The 21,656-nt window shown below is 42.0% G+C and overlaps 1 protein-coding gene across 10 annotated transcripts in view; it reads right to left on the bottom strand.

Annotated features, from left to right (window-relative positions):
* The window catches only part of VSIG4 (V-set and immunoglobulin domain containing 4), a 93,893-nt gene extending 86,598 nt beyond the window's left edge, over positions 1-7,295 (bottom strand). For 2 of the 10 annotated variants that reach the window (XM_073600225.1, XM_073600224.1), the window contains exon 1: positions 1,854-2,012. In XM_073600225.1, coding sequence (XP_073456326.1) covers positions 1,854-1,926 — 73 coding nt within the window. In that variant the 5' untranslated portion in view covers positions 1,927-2,012. Of the gene's footprint in view, positions 1-1,853; positions 2,014-7,114 lie in introns of those variants that run through there. The other 8 variants (XM_073600226.1, XM_073600222.1, XM_073600228.1 and 5 more) reach the window with 6 other exon arrangements.
* Positions 7,296-21,656: the final 14,361 nt, after the last annotated feature.

The raw sequence follows: 21,656 nt of genomic DNA, 5'->3' as shown, positions 1-21,656 counted from the left end.
TCAAGAGATAGAACTTTAGATAAATAAGACAAGGTGCGGAAGGATGTAAATCTGTTATACATTGATTTACATGTGGAAAATACCCAAGGGGTGGGATATATGGGAGATGGACCATATTTAATAATGAGGAGTGTTTCGCATACATACTCATAATACTGGAAATGTGAAGGATGAAATTAATGAAGTCAGAAATGTTTATATTGGAGTACAAGCGAAAGGATAAACTAAACTAAGAATCTTGTAAGTCAAGGGGTGGAATGTAGTATGGGTCTATCTTCATATATAACTTTAGTTGTTGAATTACAAGAAACTTAGTAATAGTTTTAAGGTGATTGCTTATATATATATAAATATATATATATATATATATATATATATATATATATATATATATATATATATATATAATTATATATATATATAATCTACGTTTCCGATCTCACAAATGGTCACTCACAGACACTGTCTCTCGGGAACTTTATGGTAAGTCTTTTGTTAGTACCAGATAAAACCAGCTTTTTCGCGCCTTCCATCTAGCCTTTAAAAGGTCAGACAATAGAGAAGGCCAGTGGATTTCTTCTAAGGACATGAATGTGCCTAGAGTTTGAACAGACCATCGCCTTCCAGAACTTTCAGTAGTTATGGGGTCCCCTGGAATTGAATATGTTATATTTATCCTGTATTGTATCATCTGTAATACATCTTTAATCGAAGCTAAGTAAAACTTTTTATTACATTCTTTGTGTTGTGTGTTTTAATCCTTGCATTTACTGACCACATAACTGAAAGGGTAAATATATGAATGAACCTATGAATAAATGTAACACAGAATTTAACCCCTTGTTACACACACTTCAATGGTTGCACTCACTTTTAAACTGAAACAAATAAGCTTTTGAATAAATCCACAGCAAACAACAGGATCAATGATCAAACGTTGCACCGTGGTCACAGCGGACCTGAAGTGTAAACTGGTGTGTCTTTCACCCAACCTTCTAAGGCCCAGCAGTCTGATCGGCGTACAAATATATATTAGCGCCACTATCTCTATCTGTATACATGTGAGAGGTATAGTTTTGGGATTCAGAACAATTTACACATTTATTTAAGTGGCAGCTTTTCACTGTACACTGTGTATGTGCACATCTTGTATTCATTTACACAACAATCATTTAGTTTTGTCTCTGGTCTTTGGCGCAGTGGAGTAAGAGAGAACCAAGGGCAGCTTATTGTTACCTCTCTTGCTACAAACCATTAAATAAACTACATTACCCCAAATGCATTTACCTTTTATTGATCATGGATATTGTTTGTTCAAAATGTACATATGGTATCATTCATATCAGTCCTTGCCCTCAAAAAGCTTACAATCCAAGGTCGTCCCCACCTTACATACTAGGGCCAATTTAGACAGGATCTAATTTACCTACCAACATGTCTTTGCAGTGTCCAAATGCTAAATAAAAAAAATTATATATATTTTTTTAATTTTTAAGCAGTTTTTGGGTTAATATGAGACCTCTGCAGGCCACTTGGGTTCCTCCACACCAAACTCATCAACCCATGTGTTTATAGAGCTGTCTTTGTACACAGGGGCACAGTCATGATGCACCAAGGAAGGGTCTTCCCCAAACTGCTACCACAAGGTTGGAAAAGCCCCAATGTCTAAAATGTCTTTGTATGTTGTAGAATTAACACCAGAGACACCTAAACTCAATTATTTGGAGGGGGATCCACATGCTTTAGTCAAAATTGGCAATTTCCCAATTAGATCATCACCATTTGTGATAACAGAATATTATACTAAAGTAGTAAAGATTTCCCATATGTAGATAAGAGAATTTTTAACTCACCACTTCCAAATCTGTAGATGAAGACAAAGACAACCAGCCACCTGATGTGCCCCATCACCCTTCGATGTGCCATTCTACTTCCCAACAAAGTTCTCGCTGCAATGACAACAGACAAAGCAATACTTCCTTTTTTTGTTCTGTTCTTATTGTTTCTGTTTAGGACCTCACAATTTGGTTTCCTTCCTTTTTTGAATTCCTTACTAGATAGCAAAAAGCTGCGTTTCACAATGTCACAGATTTCAACAATTTTGGCTTCAAGACTCAGTTGCTCTTTATTAAAGTGACTGCATGTACTGTAAATTTTTTCTTACATTGTGCAATATGCATAACAAAATTTGGTTTATAAATTAAATCTGACCTTGAGTGAAAATGCTTTTTTGGAAACCTCCAAATAAAAATCACACAAGAGAAGCTGAATAAATCTATCACCAATATTTTTTGCTCCGAGCTTATGATAATTGTCCACATTTTTACAGCCACAAAACTTATGATAGCCAGAGCCTGGAAAACCCCCCACTCTAAAGCCGGCCATACATGGATCGAAATTTGGCCGGTTCAGTAGGGACGGACCAAATTTCAAACCATGTATGGGCAGGTTGGTTGTCCAGAAGTTGATCTACATAGTTACATAGTAGGTGAGGTTGAAAAAAGACACAAGTCCATCAAGTCCAACCCATGTGTGTGATTATATGTCAGTATTAAATTGTATATCCCTGTATGTTGTGGTCGTTCAGGTGCTTATCTAATAGTTTGATGACTTCTGTACAACCACTCTTTCGGATTTTTCTTACCTGGCCAGTGTGGCTGGCTATAGCCGGCAGCACTGATCAATGAATTCTGATGGTAGGGAAGTCTCCCTCGCTGTCAGAATACTATAGTGGAAAGGAACAACAGTGCTGATGGCCAGGAATAACACTGTGTGCTGCAATTTTGACAGGCGTTCATGGATCTTCAAAAATGCTCAGGCTAGGTTCACAACTGTGTAGCCGCAAGGGCTGCGGTTTGCGCGAACACGAGAGCCCATTCATTTGAAGGAGTTGCTGTGCCCCGCAACATGCAGAAAAGAAATCCATGCACTCTTTTTGAAATTGCAGCCCACATGGGAACCAAGGTTCCCAGTACACGTGGCAATTTCCAGGGCAGGTGGCGTGCCATTAGGATTTACAGCACCTGCCCACAGGTCCCGTGAGGGTGAGGTTGCAGCTGCCAGTATTCATGCGGGTCCCGCAGTGGCACCACCCGCACAGATGTGAACCTAGCCTCGAGAAACGCCTTGTTTTGGAACTAGTGTAAACATAGCCTAGGGCAGGCCATAGATTATGCAATTTTCTTTCCTTCCACCATTGGTGGAAGGAAAGAAAATTGCTTGATTCCCCCATCAACACAGTTAATGTTGATGGGGGAATCCCTCCCACTATACTATTGTGTTCTGATGGTGGGGAGCTTTCCCTGCAGGCGGAACAATGATTTGTGTTGCTGGCTTTAGCTGGTGGCACTAATTGTTTGGGAAAACCCGACAGTCGATAAATCAACTTGTGTACAACTAGGGAGCTCATACATGGAGTAAAATTTGGCTGGTCCCGGCTGAAACGGCTGAATTTTGATCCATGTATGGCCAGCTTAAGTTTTGAAACTATTAAAAAAAAGGTCAACAGATATCATTATTGAAAACCTACAACTATCTTGGCGGACACTCATGCAAAGTTTCTACTCCTATGGCATCCCTCAATATACTTCCAACCCTGAGATTCGAGAATTCATTGCTTCCAGTTTAATTATATCCACTTGCCGCCAAATCACGTACCTCTTACGTCATTTGACTTCAAGTGGTTGTACCGGGGTGCAGGCATCACACCAGGACCATTTTTTAAAGCCTTTTGCTCAGCTCTCTTGCAATAACAACTGGAGCGGCTAACCAGCCACTCAGTTGTTATTAAAAGAAGCAGGAGGGGACGTTTCCCCCCTCCCAGCCCGCCTTCCGCGCCTGGTTCGGGCTCTCCCATTCCACAGAGAGACCCGAGCTACTAGCCGGCATGTCCGCCCGCTAGTTGGGAGACCTAAAGAAAGTCAGGATCGGCTTTTGATGGGGTCCCTGCTATGGTAACCCAGAAGCGATGACTTGACATCACTTCCATCTTACCGGCATCCTAACGGCGCCACGTTCTGAAAATGTAAAGTGTTCAAAAACGCCGATCTTGGCGTTTTGAAGGCTGTCAAGGGCAAAGGAGGAATTTGAGGTCTTATGGACCCCAGATCCCTCCATAAAGAGTACCTGTCACAGGGATGTTTACATTTCTTGTGACAGTAAAAAAATTGATATAAAAAAAAAAAAAAAAAAAAAGTAAAAGCAACATTGTAAAAAAATTAATAAAATGAATTAAATAATAATCTAAAAAAAAAAAAAAAAAAAATGTAAAGTGCCCCCTTCCAAGCACGCAAAGGCAAACGTTCAGACATGTGTTCATATTTTAATTTACTAGGATTCACTGTTTATTTTGTGATATAATGTTGCCTTATTTTGTCGGTTTTAGTTTATGTTTAACCCTTGAAGGCTTCCTGAGTAGTGAGCACGGTCCCTTCATTGAATTCTAAAAGGTTCACACCAAACTTTTGCCCCTTCAGTGGGAGCTAAAAATCATATATACTGTAGCAGCTGCACTTCTTCTGCATACCTGTATATATATCTATATATATATATATATATAGATATATATATATATCTATATATATATATATCTATATAGATATCATATCATATGATAGCTTCTGCTGCCACTGACTTTGCAAATTACCAGGCCCGGACTGGGACAAAAAATAGGCCTTGTCATTCTAAGCTGAGTAGCCCATTTAAAAAAAAATGCGATTTTTATCGGGACTGCGACATTATAGCGGAGACATCGGACACTTTTGACACATTTTTGGGACCATTGACACTTATACAGCAATCAGTGCTATAAAAATGCACCGATTACTGTAAAAATGTCACTGGCAGTGAAGGGGTTAACACTAGGGGGCGATCAAGGGGTTAACTGTGTTCCCTGCTACGTGTTTCTAACTGAAGGGGGAGGGGACTGACTAGAGGAATTGACGGATCGTGGTTCCTAGCTATTAGGAACACACGATCTGTCACTCCTCTCAGAACAGGGATCTTTGTGTTTACACACACACGTCCCTGTTCTGCCTCTCGTGCTCGCTCGTGAGCATCGGCACCCCCGCAGTGCGCGCCTACGTACAGCTACGATGGTTCCCGGTATCGTGCCAACCTGTCGAAGTAAATTGACGGCGGCTGGCCGGCAAGCGGTTAAGCTGAACTCCAGCTGAACTACATATAAAAAGGACCTGAATTTTGTTGCAAAGGATTTTAATTTGTATCCATGCACTCCTGTGATTTACGCAGCCCTAGCATATAGCACAGTCAGCCTGACCTTTCTCTGCTGTCGTTAAGCAACACAGCATGGTCACCTCAATTCTCCCAGCTTATGACTGGACAATGAAAGGCCGCCAACAACTTGGTCAGGTAAACACTCTCCTAATGCCAAATTGTCAATTTCCAGTCCAGGCCAATTCTGCCATTTCTCTCCTACATGTAAAAAAAATTATTTTGCTAGAAAATGACTTGGAACCCCCAAACATTATAGATTTTTTTTCAGAGACCCTAGACAATAAAATAGTGGGTGCTGCGCATATTTATGTCAGATGATATTTGTGCAGCGGTTTTTCAAATGCACTTTAATGGTTTTTAATGCACAAAGACACAATATAACCAAGTAAATTACCGCTGAGTAAATAGATACCAAACATGTCACACTTTAAAATTGCATCTGCCCGAGGAACAGGGCAAAATTACTTTAACTAGAAATCTCCATAGGCAACGCTTTTAAAGTCTTTACAAGTTACCAGTTTAGAGTTACACAGGAGGTCTGGTGGTAGACCTCTTCTGGGCTTTCACACTGGGGCGGTGCGCTTGCAGGACAGGAAAAAATGTCCTGCAAGCAGCATCTTTGGAGCGGTGTGAGAGCGGTGTATACACTGCTCCTCCACCGCCCCTGCCCATTAAAATGAATGCTTTCAAAGCTCCTTAAAAAGCACTTTGAAAGCAGTGCTAAGTGGGTGCTTTTAACCCCTTCTGGGGGTTAAAAGTGCCCCGCTAGCGGCGCCAAAGTGCCGCGATAAAGCGCCGCTAAAACTAGCGGCGCTTTACCGTTAACGCCCCAGTGTAAAATGGATCTCTAAGAGAGACTGACCAAAGCATGCTTTTATTATATATAGTTTAAAAAAATTGTCAGGCAGGATTAAAAAAAAAAAAAAAAAACATTGGAAGGCAGGTAAGATAAAAAAAACATTAGCAGGCAAGATTAAAAAAATACAACAACAAAAAAAAAAAAAAAACACATTAGCAGGCTGGCATAGGGTCACTTACCTTTCCAGCAGTCCGTCCAGGTCCTTTCACGACATGACAGAAGGGGGTCTCCTCCAGCTCCACCCCCTTCACATGACCTGACTTCTTCTCAGTTGCAAGCTTATTAAGCTTGGAGGCTGGCCGGACGGCCGCGTAGCCAGCCATGGAGCCGGCCGTGGTGAGCGGCACCGCTGGCACAAGGAGCAGCCCAGCTGCTGCAGAGTGGGGACCTGGGACTCTGCCAGAAAGAAATGTGGTCGTCTCCACGGAGTCAGCCGCGGAGGTGGCCGCAAAAGGCCGGCGGCGGATGAACAGGGCCGGCCCAAGCAGCTGACAGACTCAGGAGATGTGACATGCGGCCCCCAGCCCACCGGACACATGCCTGGTGTGCCCTATGGCCAGTCCGGGCCTGGACATCACTGCCAAAATATGGCCATTTGTGGTATCTGGGGCCCCCTTATTATTAAAGGGGGCTTCCAGATTCCGATAAGCCCTCCACCCGCAGACCCCCACAACCAAAAGCCAGCTTAATTGTCAGCAAATTACAGTCATTGACAGCTTCTTTGGAGGGGTCTGTGTGCAGTTTTCTTTTTCTTTTTTTTTTTTTTAAGGAAGCCAGGAATAAAATGTCATTTGTCTGCAAATTTCAACAATTGTCTTTTTGATAAATGTCAGTGCTGCAGCACTTCAGTACATCACAGAGATGTACTGAAGTGCTGCAGCACTGCATGATCCTGCATTTACAGGCAGGATTAGCCTTTAAATAAATAGTATACAGAAAATTTAAAATCGATCTACGAATCACCTTGCCAGTGCAGGGTAGCTGCGAGACTACAGTGGAGGAATAAAATTAAATTCTCACAAGTTCAAATTGTAGATTCAGTTGAAGGTGGACGACTTGCTAATCTTCAAGCAGCAGCAACTGCAACCAGATACATCTCAAACAGACACAGTGAGAATCTAAAAGACAAAAGGAGGAGAGCGCTTCTAAGAGTAGCCAAACAAGCAATTATATAAAAGTAGAGTATTTTCTCCTCACCCGATAACAGAGCTTATCTAAACCAACATGCTCAATAACATAGAAGATCTTAGCTCAGCGGTCTATCTGTATAAACAGGTCCGAGGGTAGTATACTGTGAACGAAGTCTCAAGTCTAATGACAGGTACAGCATGTGCACTCAATACTGAAGGCTGCGGCGATCAAAAAGCTTATCTAAGGCAAACAGTCCCGCTCTAATGTTGTTAGCATGTCAGAGCGGGACTGTTAGCCTTAGATAAACTGAGCGCTGTCATCAGGTGAAGAGAATATTATACTCTACTTTTATGGCCTTGTTCATGCTGGGTACGTTTGGGCCTGTGCACCTGCACAGATGTAACATTAGGAGCAGTGGCTGTGACAGAAATGGTCTTTCACCACCAGGACATTTCCATATCCATTTGTATCGAGTTTAGGATACAAGAAGTCCATGCACATTAACTCTATGGGTCCTGGACTTTGGAGGTGGCTCATTGGGGCACCTCTGGAGGGCAATGTCATTCTCTGGATGCAGTGTAGGCAAGAGTGACAGTAACTCTCAACTTCAGCCGGCATAAAGGGTCAGCAGAAACAGTCTCTCACTAGCTTAAAAACCCTCTCCGTTTTTTAGTTACCAAGGTCATCATGCAAAGCCGATAACAGTTTTCTTATATATAGAAACAAATGCGACTTGTCTTCACAATCACTCAAGAGGCCTTTTCGGTAGACTACCCCATCACATACTGTAGCTGTAACAGATCCCATTCCTTGTGGACCAATTGTGCCTCCTTTAGACATCTCACTGGCAAAAGCACCAAATGATGATTCTCTAGATCTTTCTGAGTCAGACTATAGTGTCTTCCGCATGATCCTTTCTTAGGTATTTCTTAGAGAGAATAAATAGGTCACTGCCTTTCAGTTGGGTGAGGTCACAGTAGAACTTAGGGATGCCTGTGGCAGTGGCTGTAGCCCCATCGCTCCCTTGGCTCAATGCTAAACCCCAGACACAAGGCTTGGACTCCTTGCAACAACAGTCAGTTTCACTGCTTTTAGGGAGAATCAGGATCATTGGGTCACCTTGATAGGGCATCAGCATTCCTATTTCCAACTCCCAGGCTGCCAGGAAGCCAGATACAGCAGCTAACAACTGTCCTGTGGCAGCAGCTTGGCCGTGATGAGCATATATATACCTGAGCAGATTATTATCTGTGCTGATCTCGAAGTCCTTGCCATACAGATAATCTTTTAACTTGTCCACCACTGCAAACTTCAAGGCAAGAAACTCCAGTTTGTGCATGGCATAGTTTCATTCACTGGGGGTAAGGCTCTGGCTCATATGAGTGGTAAGTATTAGAATTCCATTGTGCTGCTGATACAACACCCCACATAGTCTGTCATGGCTGGTGTCAACACGCCTTGCAGAGCACCCTCTATCTGTGGGGGGGCATATCGGTTGGGAATAGTCCTTCTGTTAAGGGTGCGGTAGTCAGTGCACATCCTCAGTGAACCGTTCTTCTGGACCAACACTATAGGAGACGCATAAGGACTCAGGTGCTTTTGGATAACCCCACCAACTGCTCTCAGAGGTCTTCCAAATCACCCAGTGGAATCTGTCGATATCTTTCTTTAAATGTATTGTCCTTCTGAAGGTGAATTTGGCACTGGGCACTCTTTGGACACACCACATTAAACTCATTCTTAGAGAATAGTGTCCACAAGAGTTCGGCATAGGTCCTCCCCTTTCATACAGGTGTGATCGGGGCATTCCTCGGGTAAAACTTTTCTACTGGAATCTAATCTTTGGTTCCAACCATCAAATCAGATGGCATTCTGGCACACAACTTCACTGGAGAGTCTGTAATATTTTGAGCATTGACAGGAATTCTTCCATGGTTTCGTTGCCAGGCCCTGGTCAACACTACTTTGGTGGTGATGCTTGGCTTTTCTCAAGTCTTTCAATTATTCACTATCTTTTTATGGCGTCCACCACCTTCTATTCTTCCACAACCTGCATTGCTTGGTCTATTCAGCTGCCAAAGTCCTTCTCCAGAGGGTAAAATTGCAGCTTTTTGTAGTCATAGTTGGCTGGTGCCAACAGACTCTTCGAGAAGATCTCTACCATCCTCCTTAGCTTCATGAAATTAGAGGTGGACGGGAGACCAGATGAAGTTACAGAGGCTGTAGTAACCAACTATGTCTTGAGCCACCTTGCTGGAACTCGCCAAGGAAGTTGCTGGAGGGCTGGGATGGATAAGTCATGCCTCGACGTCACCTGTTAGATAAAAACTCTCACCTTTGAAGCATTCCATGATTCCCTTTCTCCACTCCAGTAACGCCTAGGAGTGGGAGGTGGCTCAGACTATCTTCATGCCCAAGATGAACACCCACTGTTCAGGAGCTGAAGCCATAACTGTTTGGTGGATGTGTCCTTCTATTCAGGTGCCTTTAGGGATGTCGATCACTACACTCAACCCAACCCAAACCGGTCCATTTTGCTCCATACAACTCTTAGTAGCATCGACAAGGTCTGTGATAGCTTTTGGGCATGTGGCTGCTGTCGTTCTTCACTCACAGAAGAGGAAAATCCTGAACCGAGTCCCCACTTACCCTGAGCAGCTACTGAATGGTTGTGTTAACTGGTTCCTAGTGATCATGACCCTCAAGGCCACACTGCACCCTCTGACACACCAAGGCTGGAGGAATTTGGACAGAACACTTGGCAGAGTAAATAACTGTGACAATAACTGTAAACAATATCAAAAAGCAGTGGCAATAACGACCATTCACAAACAAAATATTAATTTTTCACAGGGTACCCAAAACCTGGCTTGAAGTGGCACAGTCTGCACCACCTAGGCCTTGACTCAAAAGGAATCCCTTAAGTACAGGATTATATACACACGAGGTGTGTCTAAAAAGTTTGGTAAATGGTATCAGAAAACAAATAAAACAGAACATATAAACAAATTACCTTTATTGGCCTTCAAAATAATCGCCATCCTTCACAACACACTTTTGGCAACGTTCAGAAAGCTTCTGGAGACTGTCAGCAAAGGCCTCCTTAGGACTCGATCAATGTCTGCAAAACGTGCGCATTTCTTGGCAGTCTTCAGGTGGAGAAACAGAAGGAAGTCAGCATGGTCGCAGGGAAGACCAATGCCATTCCATTGATTGCCACTTGGTAGCATCAGGTCTCACCCCCTGCAACGATGGTCCACAGAAAGGATGGATCTAGGTCACACGTGGTAATGAAATCTCCAAAGGTTTCTATCTGTTTTGCTTTCTGTTCACCTGTCAGCTTGTGCAGCACAAACCAGAAACAGATCTTCTGCTTACCCAAATCTTTGTGGACGATGGTGCACCCCCTGTCCTTGCTAATGCCCAATTCCTCCACCATCAGATTCCTCCACCTCACATAGAGTCAGTCGCTGATCATTCACATTTATACAGCGATCAGTGTGATTAAAAATGCATTGATTACTGTGTAAATGTGACTGGCAGTGAAGGGGTTAACCACTAGGGGACGCTGTAGGGGTTAAGTGTGTCCTAGGGAGTGATTCTAACTGTGGGGGGGATGGGCTATGTGTGACACGACACTGATCACCGCTCCCGATTACAGGGAGCGGTGATCAGTGACAGTGTCACTAGGCAGAACGGGGAAATGCTTGTTTACATCAGCATTTCCCCATTCTTCCTCTCCGTGAGATGATTGCGGGTATCCACGCGGACATCGAGTCCGCGGGACCCGCGATCACACCTGCAAGCGCCTGCAAGTCGCTTCTTAAAGGGCAACGTATAGGTACGTTAATATGCCTGTATGTGCCCTTCCGCCGAAGTATATCGGCATGAGTGGTTAACCGCTTGCCGGCCGCCCCATAGCAAATTTACTGCTACAGGGCAGCAGCGCTGTGCAGAATTACCTATATATACGTGATTCTGCACTTCCGTAAAGGGTAAAGGGTGCGCTGCTTCTGCTGTGATTAGTTACAGCAGAAGCCAATCAGCGAGTGCCAGCCAATGGATTTCCACCTCCACCTGCTGATCAGCGAGGAGTGACAGAACAGAGCTCTGCCTATGTAAACAATGCAGAGCTCCATCCTGTCAGCAGTGATGTGATGGATTTTCTTTTCCTGCAAAGGACACCCCTTAGTAAAAGCACCACATACAGTACACAAACACTGGCTAGGCACATATTTAACCCTTTGATCGCTCCTGATGTTTAACCCCTTCCCAGCCAGTGTCCATAGTACAGTGACAGTGCATCTTTTTAGCACTGATCACTGTATTAGTGTCATTGGTCCTCACAGTGTTAAAAGTTTCAGCTAGTGTCAGATTGTCAGCCGCAATAACGCAGTCCCGCTATAAGTTGCTGATCGCCACCATTACTAGTAAAAAAATAAATAAAAAAATTACAGCATATACCCCATAGTTTGTAGATGCTATAAATTTTTTACAAACCAATCAATATACGCTTATTGTGATTTTTTTTACCCCCAAAAATATGTAGCAGAATACATATTGTCCTGAATTTAGGAAGAAATTAGATTTTTTTTTTAAGGGATATGCTTTATAGCAGAAAGTAATATTGTTTTTATTTTTTTCAAAATTGTTGGTTTTATCCTTTCTTTATAGCGCAAAAAATAAAAAACGCAGTGGTGATCAAATACCACCATAAGAAAGCCTAATTTGTGGGGAAAAAAAAAGGACGTACATTTTATTTGGGTACAGCGCTGCATGACCACGCAATTGTCAGGTAAAGTAACGCAGTGCCGTATCACAAGAAAATAGCCTGGTCATGAAGGGGGTAAATCCTCCAGAGGACAAGTGGTTATTTAGTGTCAGGAATGGGAGAACCTCTGGGGGAATCAAGGATGGAAAAGGACCTGGGGGTCCTAGTAGATGATAGGCTCAGCAAAGGCATGCAATGCCAAGCTGCTGCTAACAAAGCAAACAGAATATTGACATGCATTAAAAAGAGGATTAATTCCAGAGATAAAACGATAATTCTCCGACTCTACAAGACTCTGGTCCGGCCTCACCTGGAGTATGCTGTCCAGTTCTGGGCACCAGTCCTCAGGAAGGATGTACTGGAACTAGAGAGTCAAGAACAGCATCGATAGTTTCAAAAAAATATTAGATAAGCACCTGAACGACCGCAACATACAGGGATATACAATGTAATAAATACTGACATATAATCACACACACAGATTGTACTTGATGGACTTGTGTCTTTTTTCAACCTCGCCTACTATGTAACATACCCCAGTAATTACAGTATATCCACACTAGTGATTCTGTCACCCCAATACAATTACCATAGAATGTGTCAAGGCAGATGTCCAAGAACAAGACAGGAGGTGTGGTACCAGTACATCATTGTTGAGTTACATGGCTGGAGGTGTGGATTGTTGTCTAACCCTTGTGGTAGACATGATAAGATGACATAATATGTAGGTGGCAGAGGGTGTTGTAGGTCCCCACACCTTTTTTAGGAATGGTTGTTCCAGTTTGTCATATAGATGGCCTTTTTTCACACCCCTGGAGAACCAGTAGGCATGTTAAGATGACATTATATGTGGGTAACAGGAGGCATTGGCGGTCCCCGCACCTTTTCAGGATAAGTTGTTCCAGCCTCTTTCGCACCTCTCGAGAACCAGTTCTCTTTGTCCAAAATGTGTACCCCACTATTCTGATAAGAATGTCCCTTTTCTTAAGGTGCAGGACAAGAGGCCATCCATTTGTTGATCTACAGCATGGGTCTCCAAACTTTCTGAAGAAAGGGCCAGTTTATTGTCCTTCAGAAGTAAGGGAGGCCGGACTGTGCCCAGTGGGAGTAAACAATGCCTGATCTTTGGTATTAGGGGGGGAAATAGTTGGTGTCCTTGGGAGGAATAGTGCCCCATTTATGCTGTCAGAGGAACGATTTATACCTTATTGTTGGTGTCAGTAGAAGGAATAGTGCCCCATTGTTGGTGACAGTGGCTGGAATTATGCCCCATTGTTGTTGTGAGTGGCAAGAAAAACGTCTCAAGGGCCGGATAAAGGCAAGCAAAGGGCCACTACCAGTTTGGAGAACACTGATCTATAGCAACGTAACCTGAACCATTAACACCTATCTCAGGCTCCCCAGCAGCATGGGATTGGAATATGTAATTAGAAAAGTGTAGTTTCACATCTGTCAGGTTTTTATTGCTATCTGTGTCCCTACTGGGAGGATTCATCCCCTCTATTTCTACTGGTGACCACTGTCAATGAGAAAGCGACGTGAAAATCAAAATTCTACTTTAAGGTAAGGGGAACTCTTCCAATTAGGGACACATGTTATGGAACAACTTATAGTAGGAATACTCCCCACATTGCAGAGATTTCCTTTTACTTTCTGGACTGGCAACATATTTTGAAACTTGCATCCTGAGTTTAAATTCATTATTATATTAAAAGAGAAAAAGAGGAGTGCAGAAATAGAAAAAAAACAAAAAACCTATTGATCCAATCTTGCAGCTTTCCCCCGTTGGCTGTACACTGAGAACTGAGAGATCACATGACCGTTGTGTAAAATGTAAACCAGAGGGCGCTTCTAAGTGTGGCAAGTTAATGTTTATTTTTAAAAACAGTAAAAAACTCAGGTCTTCACTGAGCAGAGAGTGGGGACTGTCAGTTACCACCTGTGTGCTCTGCACCTCCAGTGCTTACTGGAGTGCCAGGCTTTGAAGGGGATGAGAGCAGCTGGCTCAGGCTCTCAGTTGGTGCTGAGAGGCTGAGCCAGCTGCCGGTCAGGCTTCTGGGCAGATCCCAAAACTATTGTTGGGTTCCCTGGATCCCTGGAGAGCCTAGACCGGCTCTGTGATGTTAGCCAACACCGGGCTAAATCTGGGTCACGGGACTGCAGAAATAAGTGCACTGCTACGACCTACAGGAGAAGTATGGCCAAAATAGCTTTAATCATTAGAAAGGGCCCTGGCAAGTCAGTGGCTTGGCTGCCAATTGAATGCTTTGTTTTTCCCTGAAGGATCAACACTAACCATAGAAACATTATAAAAGTTAAGGTGCCATTATGGCCACTGCCACAATGACAGCTGGACAGGGGAGATTCATCAAATCAGGTACTCTTGAAGCCCCCTTTCAGGGCTGAGTATATTGGGTCTTTCAAAATGCCAAACAGCCCACCCAAATTCCATCACCATTGATTTCAGTGGTGTTCGAATTCAGGTCTTTTGCTAATTTTAGGCCTGTTAGGTCGAACTGTTGACAACATTGACAAATGAGAGCAACACGACTAGGGGATGAATAGTTTCACCAAATAAAAAACTCTGATTTTGCTCATTGAGCTGTGTAAGCTAAATTTGCTTGAAGAATATATATATTTTTGTAGTTTTTTTGTTGGTGAAGGGGTGTCATCTAGGGAAGTTTATTGTATTTAGTGTATATTGTATTTTTTTAATGTTTGATCACTATGTATGTGCTGGAGCTTTCAAATTTTTATTCTACTATTTTCACAATTTCTTTTTAGCTCGCTGTGTCAGAAAAAAAGAAAATAATGAGACTCGTCAGGTTATTTTTGTACAAGAACAGGTGCAGAAGCTTCCGGCACCCATATCACACCTACAAACCACCAAAAACCACCCTAGTTTCATCTTCCTGATTGAATTCAATGCTTTTTACCAAAATGACAAGATTTTGGCAAAATCTTCCAATTTATGCTGAAATTTGGGGGGACATAAAATCTCTTAATTTCATTCCCCCTAATCAGTACATGGAAGACAAAAGGAATATATTGGAACACTCATTTGCATGTTTTTTTTGGCTATATTCATGACCTTAAATAGAATTTGTAAATATAATAATGTGGCACAAGAGTAGAATGAAGCAACCAGGTTTAGTAAGACCCAGAGAGCTCACACCCATCTAACTTCCTCAAGACCTGGCAACACAAATGACAAACACGCATATCGGTAAGACGCCAATAGTAATGTCAATCTATGGGTTTAGAATGAAAACAGAATGATCTATTATATGAAAACATAAATATAATCAATAGGACCACTTTGCACCAACCTAAGACACATCAGTTTTGATGTTTCCATTGAAAGAATGGTGATGAAGTGCCACACTAATACAACAATCATTAATGTACTACAAAAGGCATCATCCCTAAAAAATGGGGCGCGTAGAGGAATGGGACCGGTTGGGTATCCACTACCTTGCACAGGTATATAGGGCAGGGAGGTTAAAGTCCTTTCGGGAACTGGTAGAGGAGTATGCGATCTCCAACAGGTCATTTTACAGATATCTGCAACTCAGGCATGCCCTGGAGGCACAATTTGGGAAGGAAGCACCAGTGTGGTGTGAAATGACCTCTTTGAGAAAGCTGATCGATGCGGGATCCACAAAGGGGCTGATCTCGGACATGTATGGCTGCTTGAAAGCAGCAGTTCAAGAAGGTCTGGTTGAAAATAAAAACAGGGCTAGATGGGAAAAAGATGTGGGAACAATGTGCGACGGTCAATGGGATCAAGTCTTGGCGCTGGGTACCAGGGTCACCCTCTCTCCTTCACAAGTGATGTCTCATTTGTATCTGTTATATAGAGCATACTATACACCCCTGAAACTATTCAAGTGGGGCAAGAGACCTGATGCGAAATGTCAAAGATGTGCAGGGGGGCATGGGGACTTGATCCACATGTTCTGGCGCTGCCCCAAGTTGCATAGATATTGGGTAGGAATAGTGGGGAAAATAAATTTAGTGTTTGGGACATCGCTGAGGGTGGAGGCGGGAGAGTGCCTGTTGGGTCTGAAGGGGGAAGGAGGAATCTCAAAGGACATACAGACGTCAAGAGATAGATGCTTGTTCCAGGGAAAAAAGCTTATCGCGCAGCATTGGCAGAGGAGGGAGGCCCCGACACTGGCAGAATGGGAAAACGCAGTAACGGAAGTGATATGTAGGGAAAAGTATATCTACAAGAAAAGGGGTAATTATAAGGAATTCAAGAAAATATGGAAAGCATGGCTGGACTGGGAGTGAGTTGAATAAGAGGTGAAGAGAGGTTGACATAGGATGAGGGGAATGTAGAGTATGTGTGAGGATGTATGCCAGGTGAGGGGGGGAAAGGGGAGGGGAGGGGAAGAAAAAAATAGGGGAAAATGAAGAAATTGTTCCTATATTTCCCTTTTTGTAAGATACAGCCTATGGACATGTCTGTATTGGTACATACTGGATGCAGAGAAATTTAGGGGAGTAATGGATGATCCTACTGAGCTGGCGATTTTAATGGCAGTCACTATTTGTGTATCTTTCTCTTTTTTTTTTTTTTTTTCCTTTTTTTCTTGATGTGTCTGTTGTACATGATGTATCGGATAACTTTTTCAAATAAAGAGATATTTAAAAAAAAAACAAAAAAAAAACAAAAGGCATCATCCCTAATATAAAGATATTTACAATATAGACAATAATGGGACTTTAAATATGCCTCCAGTAGTGAAAAAACAATATATATATATATATATATATATATATATATATTTTATTATATAAAAAAAACATTTTTTATATAATTAAAATGTCACTTATTTTATTACTTATCACTTAAAAGGTAGCTTGAAAAAAGACATTGATACGTGTTCAATCAATAAATATAAAGTTGTTGATCTTGGAGCTTGGTTTGAGAGATGTGTGGAGGGATAAGTGCCCAGACAAGAAACGTTACTCAGCCACACATAGGGGCCCTATCATGATTAGATTTCTGTCTATGCAACTTTATGGCACTACTTAAACTAGCCTTGAGACTGGTTAGTGTTACAAGGTCTCAGGTGTGAATGGGGAGCGGGTGTGTTAAATTTGGTGTTATCGCTCTCACTCTCTCATACTGGTCACTGGAAGTTCAACATGGCACCTCATGGCAAAGAACTCTCTGAGGATCAGAAAAAATAATTATTGCTCTACATAAAGATGGCCTGGGCCACAAATGTAAACAGTGTTCAAACCATACATGAGGTATGGTTGCGATCATTAGAGTGAGAGCAATAATTCTAGTGCAATACCCCCTCTGTAACGCTAAACTAATAACCCGTAGAAATTTTTAAAGCGCCACCTATGGGGATTTTTAAGTACCGCAGTTTGTCCCCATTCCACGAGTGTGCGCAATTTTAATGCATGACATGTTAGGTATCTATTAACTCGTCGTAATATCATCTTTCACATTTTATGCAACGATCGCCATTTTATTCTCTAGGGCCTCTGCCTAGGCATGAAGGGGTTAAAACAGCTACTAAAGATTGGGAAACCTTAGTACCTTGATGACGGAGAAAATACAGGGCATTTACTAGCGGTGATCTATCGTTCGCAGCAAGGGGTATCTCATATAGATTCTATTCAAATACCCTCTATATTAAGTAATCACTTTAGGGATGTCTGTGCCTCTAAGGTCGACCCCACGGAGGAAGCGTCGCCAAATTGTCTACTAGGGACCGTAGGATGCTGAATAATGCTCCCATTACAGGTAAAAAGCTCACTGTGGTGGTGGCAGCAATGGCTAATAGCAAATCCCCGGGTAGTGATGGCCTTCAAACAGAAATCTATAAACAATATAGTAAACACCTCTTGCTTATACTCTTAAATACTCTCAGTGGCCCGTTTAAACACAATTTCAGGGTAGTCACCAATGTACATCCCCACACGTTGCCTGCCACGCACAGTGCATGCCTGCTATTCGACCGCCCTTGGATGCGATCCTGCAATTTTTCACGCACTTGTAGAGACCTCCCCCTTTTTCTATAAATTTATGTTATTCATAGATGATTATAAACTGTTATGCCGCGTACACACAAACGGACTTTACGGCAGACTTTGCCCGGTGGACTTTGACGGACTTTATGACGGACTTTATGAACGAACGGACTTGCCTACACACAATCAACCAAAGTCCATCGAATTCGTACGTGATGACGTACGACCGGACTAAAATAAGGAAGTTCATAGCCAGTAGCCAATAGCTGCCCTAGCGTGGCTTTTTGTCCGTCGAACTAGCATACAGATGAGCGGACTTTTCGACCGGACTCGAGTCCGTCGGATAGATTTGAAACATGTTTCAAATCTAAGTCCGTCCAACTTTTGAGAAAACAAAGTTCGCTGGAGCCCACACACGATCGAATTGTCTGACGAAATCCCGTCCGCCGGGCAAAGTCTGCCGTAAAGTCCGCTTGTTTGTATGCGCCATTAGAATTATTGACTGCCTCTTTCTCTTCTTAGAATGCTTATCGAGCTCCTAAAGAAGCGAGTTTTTCGCGAAACATGTAGAGCCTATGAGCTTCCAGTGAATGTTATGTCATACATGTCCTATATGGCAAAATTTTGACATTTAAAGTCCATATTGGAGAGGCTTAGCTGTTATTGCAATTAGTTTGCAGTAGTTCAAATATTTTTTATTGTTCTGAATTAATTGTTAATAAAATATTACTGTTTATGTTTCTATGATTGGTGCCTGCAAAGTCCATTTTTTCAGCTTCCTTTATTCAATTAACCAATGTTTAGGACGTGGCACTGCCCTACCTTAGGCTCCCACAGTTCCATCCTGTGTTGCCTTTTGCAACTTTTTGATTCAGGCTGAGCAATGTTGTTGATACACATTGCCAGCTGCCTTTTTGTTTGACCGCTGTGAGCAGTTGAATGGCTCTGCACTTTCTACATGAATCATGAAAATGATTAAGATCGTGGGGAGATTTGAAACGAGACCACGATCTTTTAATGATTAATTGAGCAGCTCTAGTCTCAGTAAACTTGTTTCAGGGGAAGGGACCTGCTTCTTCAGGACTCAATGGGGGGGGGGGCACCTGAAGAATGGGGTCCCTTGCCCTGAAATGCATTGACTGAGACCTACGTTTCAACTTACTTTATATGGTTCTCTTTGAAGTGTTTCCAAGTACTAATTGTAAACAATGTAATAGTTTTGTTATATAATTTTATATTTAATGATTGAACATGTTTCAATGTCCTTTTTTAAGGTACTATTTTAAGTAATAACAAAATAAGAGACATTTTAAATATTATAAAATGTATTATTATTATTATTTTTTTTTGGCTACTGGAGGCATATGTAAAGTCCCAATAATGTGTATATTGTAAATATCAGTTTAGATTTTGTGATCCATTGATGCTTGCCTAAAAGCATAGGGCATCAGAGAACTCTGCCATCCAAATGGTGTTAAGAGAAATAAGGAAGAGGTCAAGGAAAATACTTCTTGATTTAATTAAATTGTAGCTTCCTGAGAAACTTGGCCACAGTGGTTTAAATCAACGATGTAGACAACTATGTACAAGGTCACCATTGAATAATGGAAGCAAATGACTTTCACTAGTTTAAAAAAAAATGATATACAGTCTATCAATTACTACTTACCCTGTTATCATTTTAAGTATCCATTTATAAAAAGTTCACTGCGTGAATGTATCAGCATTCGCATTACCCTTTACGAACAATCCTCATAATTGGAGGAATGAACAAAGCTTCCTGCGCCATTATAGCGGCGCAGGCAGTTGCCATTTGTGGCGCCACACCAACTAAGCAGATACCCGTCCCAGGTCTCTGTATGCCACTAGCAGTAAAATCTTCAGGCGCTGAAGTGGTTCATCTGTGACTTGGTTATTTTCCATGTGGTAAAAATGTTGATGCCATCTACACCCCCCCCTTTCATTTGTAATGCAAAACATGCAAGGGACGTATAAATTAAAGATAATATAATAATGAAAAGTGGACCTCCAAGAGTATTTGCTGCTTGGCATCTTCCAACACGTCAAAGAGGATGTCCACCTCTTGCATGGCATAATCGGGGCTGGTGTAAATGACAGCCAGAAGTCTTTAACCTCTGAGGAAAAAAAAAACAGACAATAAATATAGTAATATTGAGACATCTGAAAAAGGGGTTCACTAAGGGGTCCATTTATAAAAAAAAAAAATAAAAAAAAATTATATTACCATCAGCGCCATCTACTGGCCATAATGCAGTATTTTCTGAAAACACTGCATTATGGCCAGTAGATGGCGCTGACAAGCATAGGGAATAAACATATTAGACACAATTCGGGGATTATTCTCGATGGCTGTGCGAATGCCAATATGTGCACACAACACGACTTTTTTTTTTTTTTATAGACTCCCTAATGTCATTTAAAGTGTTACTAAACCCATAACAGTAAAATCAGTGTGTATATGCAGTAAAGCATGCTTGTTACACTCACTGTGGAACCTAAGGGGTTAATCATCTGCATTGCTGACATAGGCTATTTGATTCTGTATACACAGATCCTCCTCTTCTTGCATTATACCCATAACATGTCCGGATAAGACAGAGTTACTGGAGTCTGGCTGACATGCTCAGTTTGGTGTGTATTGCTAGAAAGTTTGTATTGCTAGAAAGTAAAAAAATATCCCAAGCTTTGAAATGGAGCACTGTTCAATTCATCATCCAAAAATGAAGAGTATGGCACAACTGCAAACCTACCGTTTTTTTTTTTTTTTTGGGAGAGTGCATGTGATCAGCACAGGGCCAATCAGCACTGTCCAGACAGAGGATTGGGGCGTCCTCTATCCTGATAAGACAGCTCAGTGCAGTATGAAAACTCCTCCTACGAGCTTTAACCAGGCACTGATAGAAGTCACAAGACTGCTATATACTGCTGATGAGGAAAGGTATTTAGCGGTTTATATTTAGTAAAATGATTGCATTTCCATGTTCTGTGTACTGTGGGAGACCAGATATTGTAAATGCAGGGTCCTGGATTTAGTAAGACTTTAAGCGTAAAAAATCTGTAAAGGAAAAGATACATACATTGCCTGTCCCTCCACTTGTGCCTCAGTTCTTCCTTCTTTTGAAGGTCTACATTGGCTGAAGAGTGAAAATGCTTCTCCTCCATAGATACTGTACAGTGAGTGTGCATCATTAGCCTAGTCAGGGTTATTACTCTACACTAGCAGGATCACTATATGGCCAAATGAATGTGGCGACCCCTCCAAATAATTGGGTTCAAGCATTTCCAGTGAAAGGTATTGTTAATGCTACAGCATACAAAAAGGTTTTAGACAATTGTGGTCTTCTAATCTTGTGGTAACAATTTGGTGAACCCTTTTCTGTTCCACCATGACTGTACCCCTGCGTACAAAGCAACCTCTATAAAGACATGGTACGATGAATTTGGTGTGAAGGTGTCCTGCACAGAGCCCTGACCTCTACCCTACTGTACACCTTTGGGATTAATTGGATAATTGGAATTGGAATAATATCAATACCTGACCTCACAAATGGGCACAATTTCCCACAGAAAACACCCCACAATCTTCTGGAAAGCCTTCCAAGAACAGTGTAGGCTGTTATAGCCACAAAAAGACGAACATTT

Source organism: Aquarana catesbeiana, linkage group LG09 (genome assembly GCF_042186555.1).
Source record: "Aquarana catesbeiana isolate 2022-GZ linkage group LG09, ASM4218655v1, whole genome shotgun sequence".
Lineage (NCBI taxonomy): Eukaryota > Metazoa > Chordata > Amphibia > Anura > Ranidae > Aquarana > Aquarana catesbeiana.
Note: the sequence above shows the minus strand (reverse complement) of the source record. Positions and strands in the feature narration are given on the sequence as shown.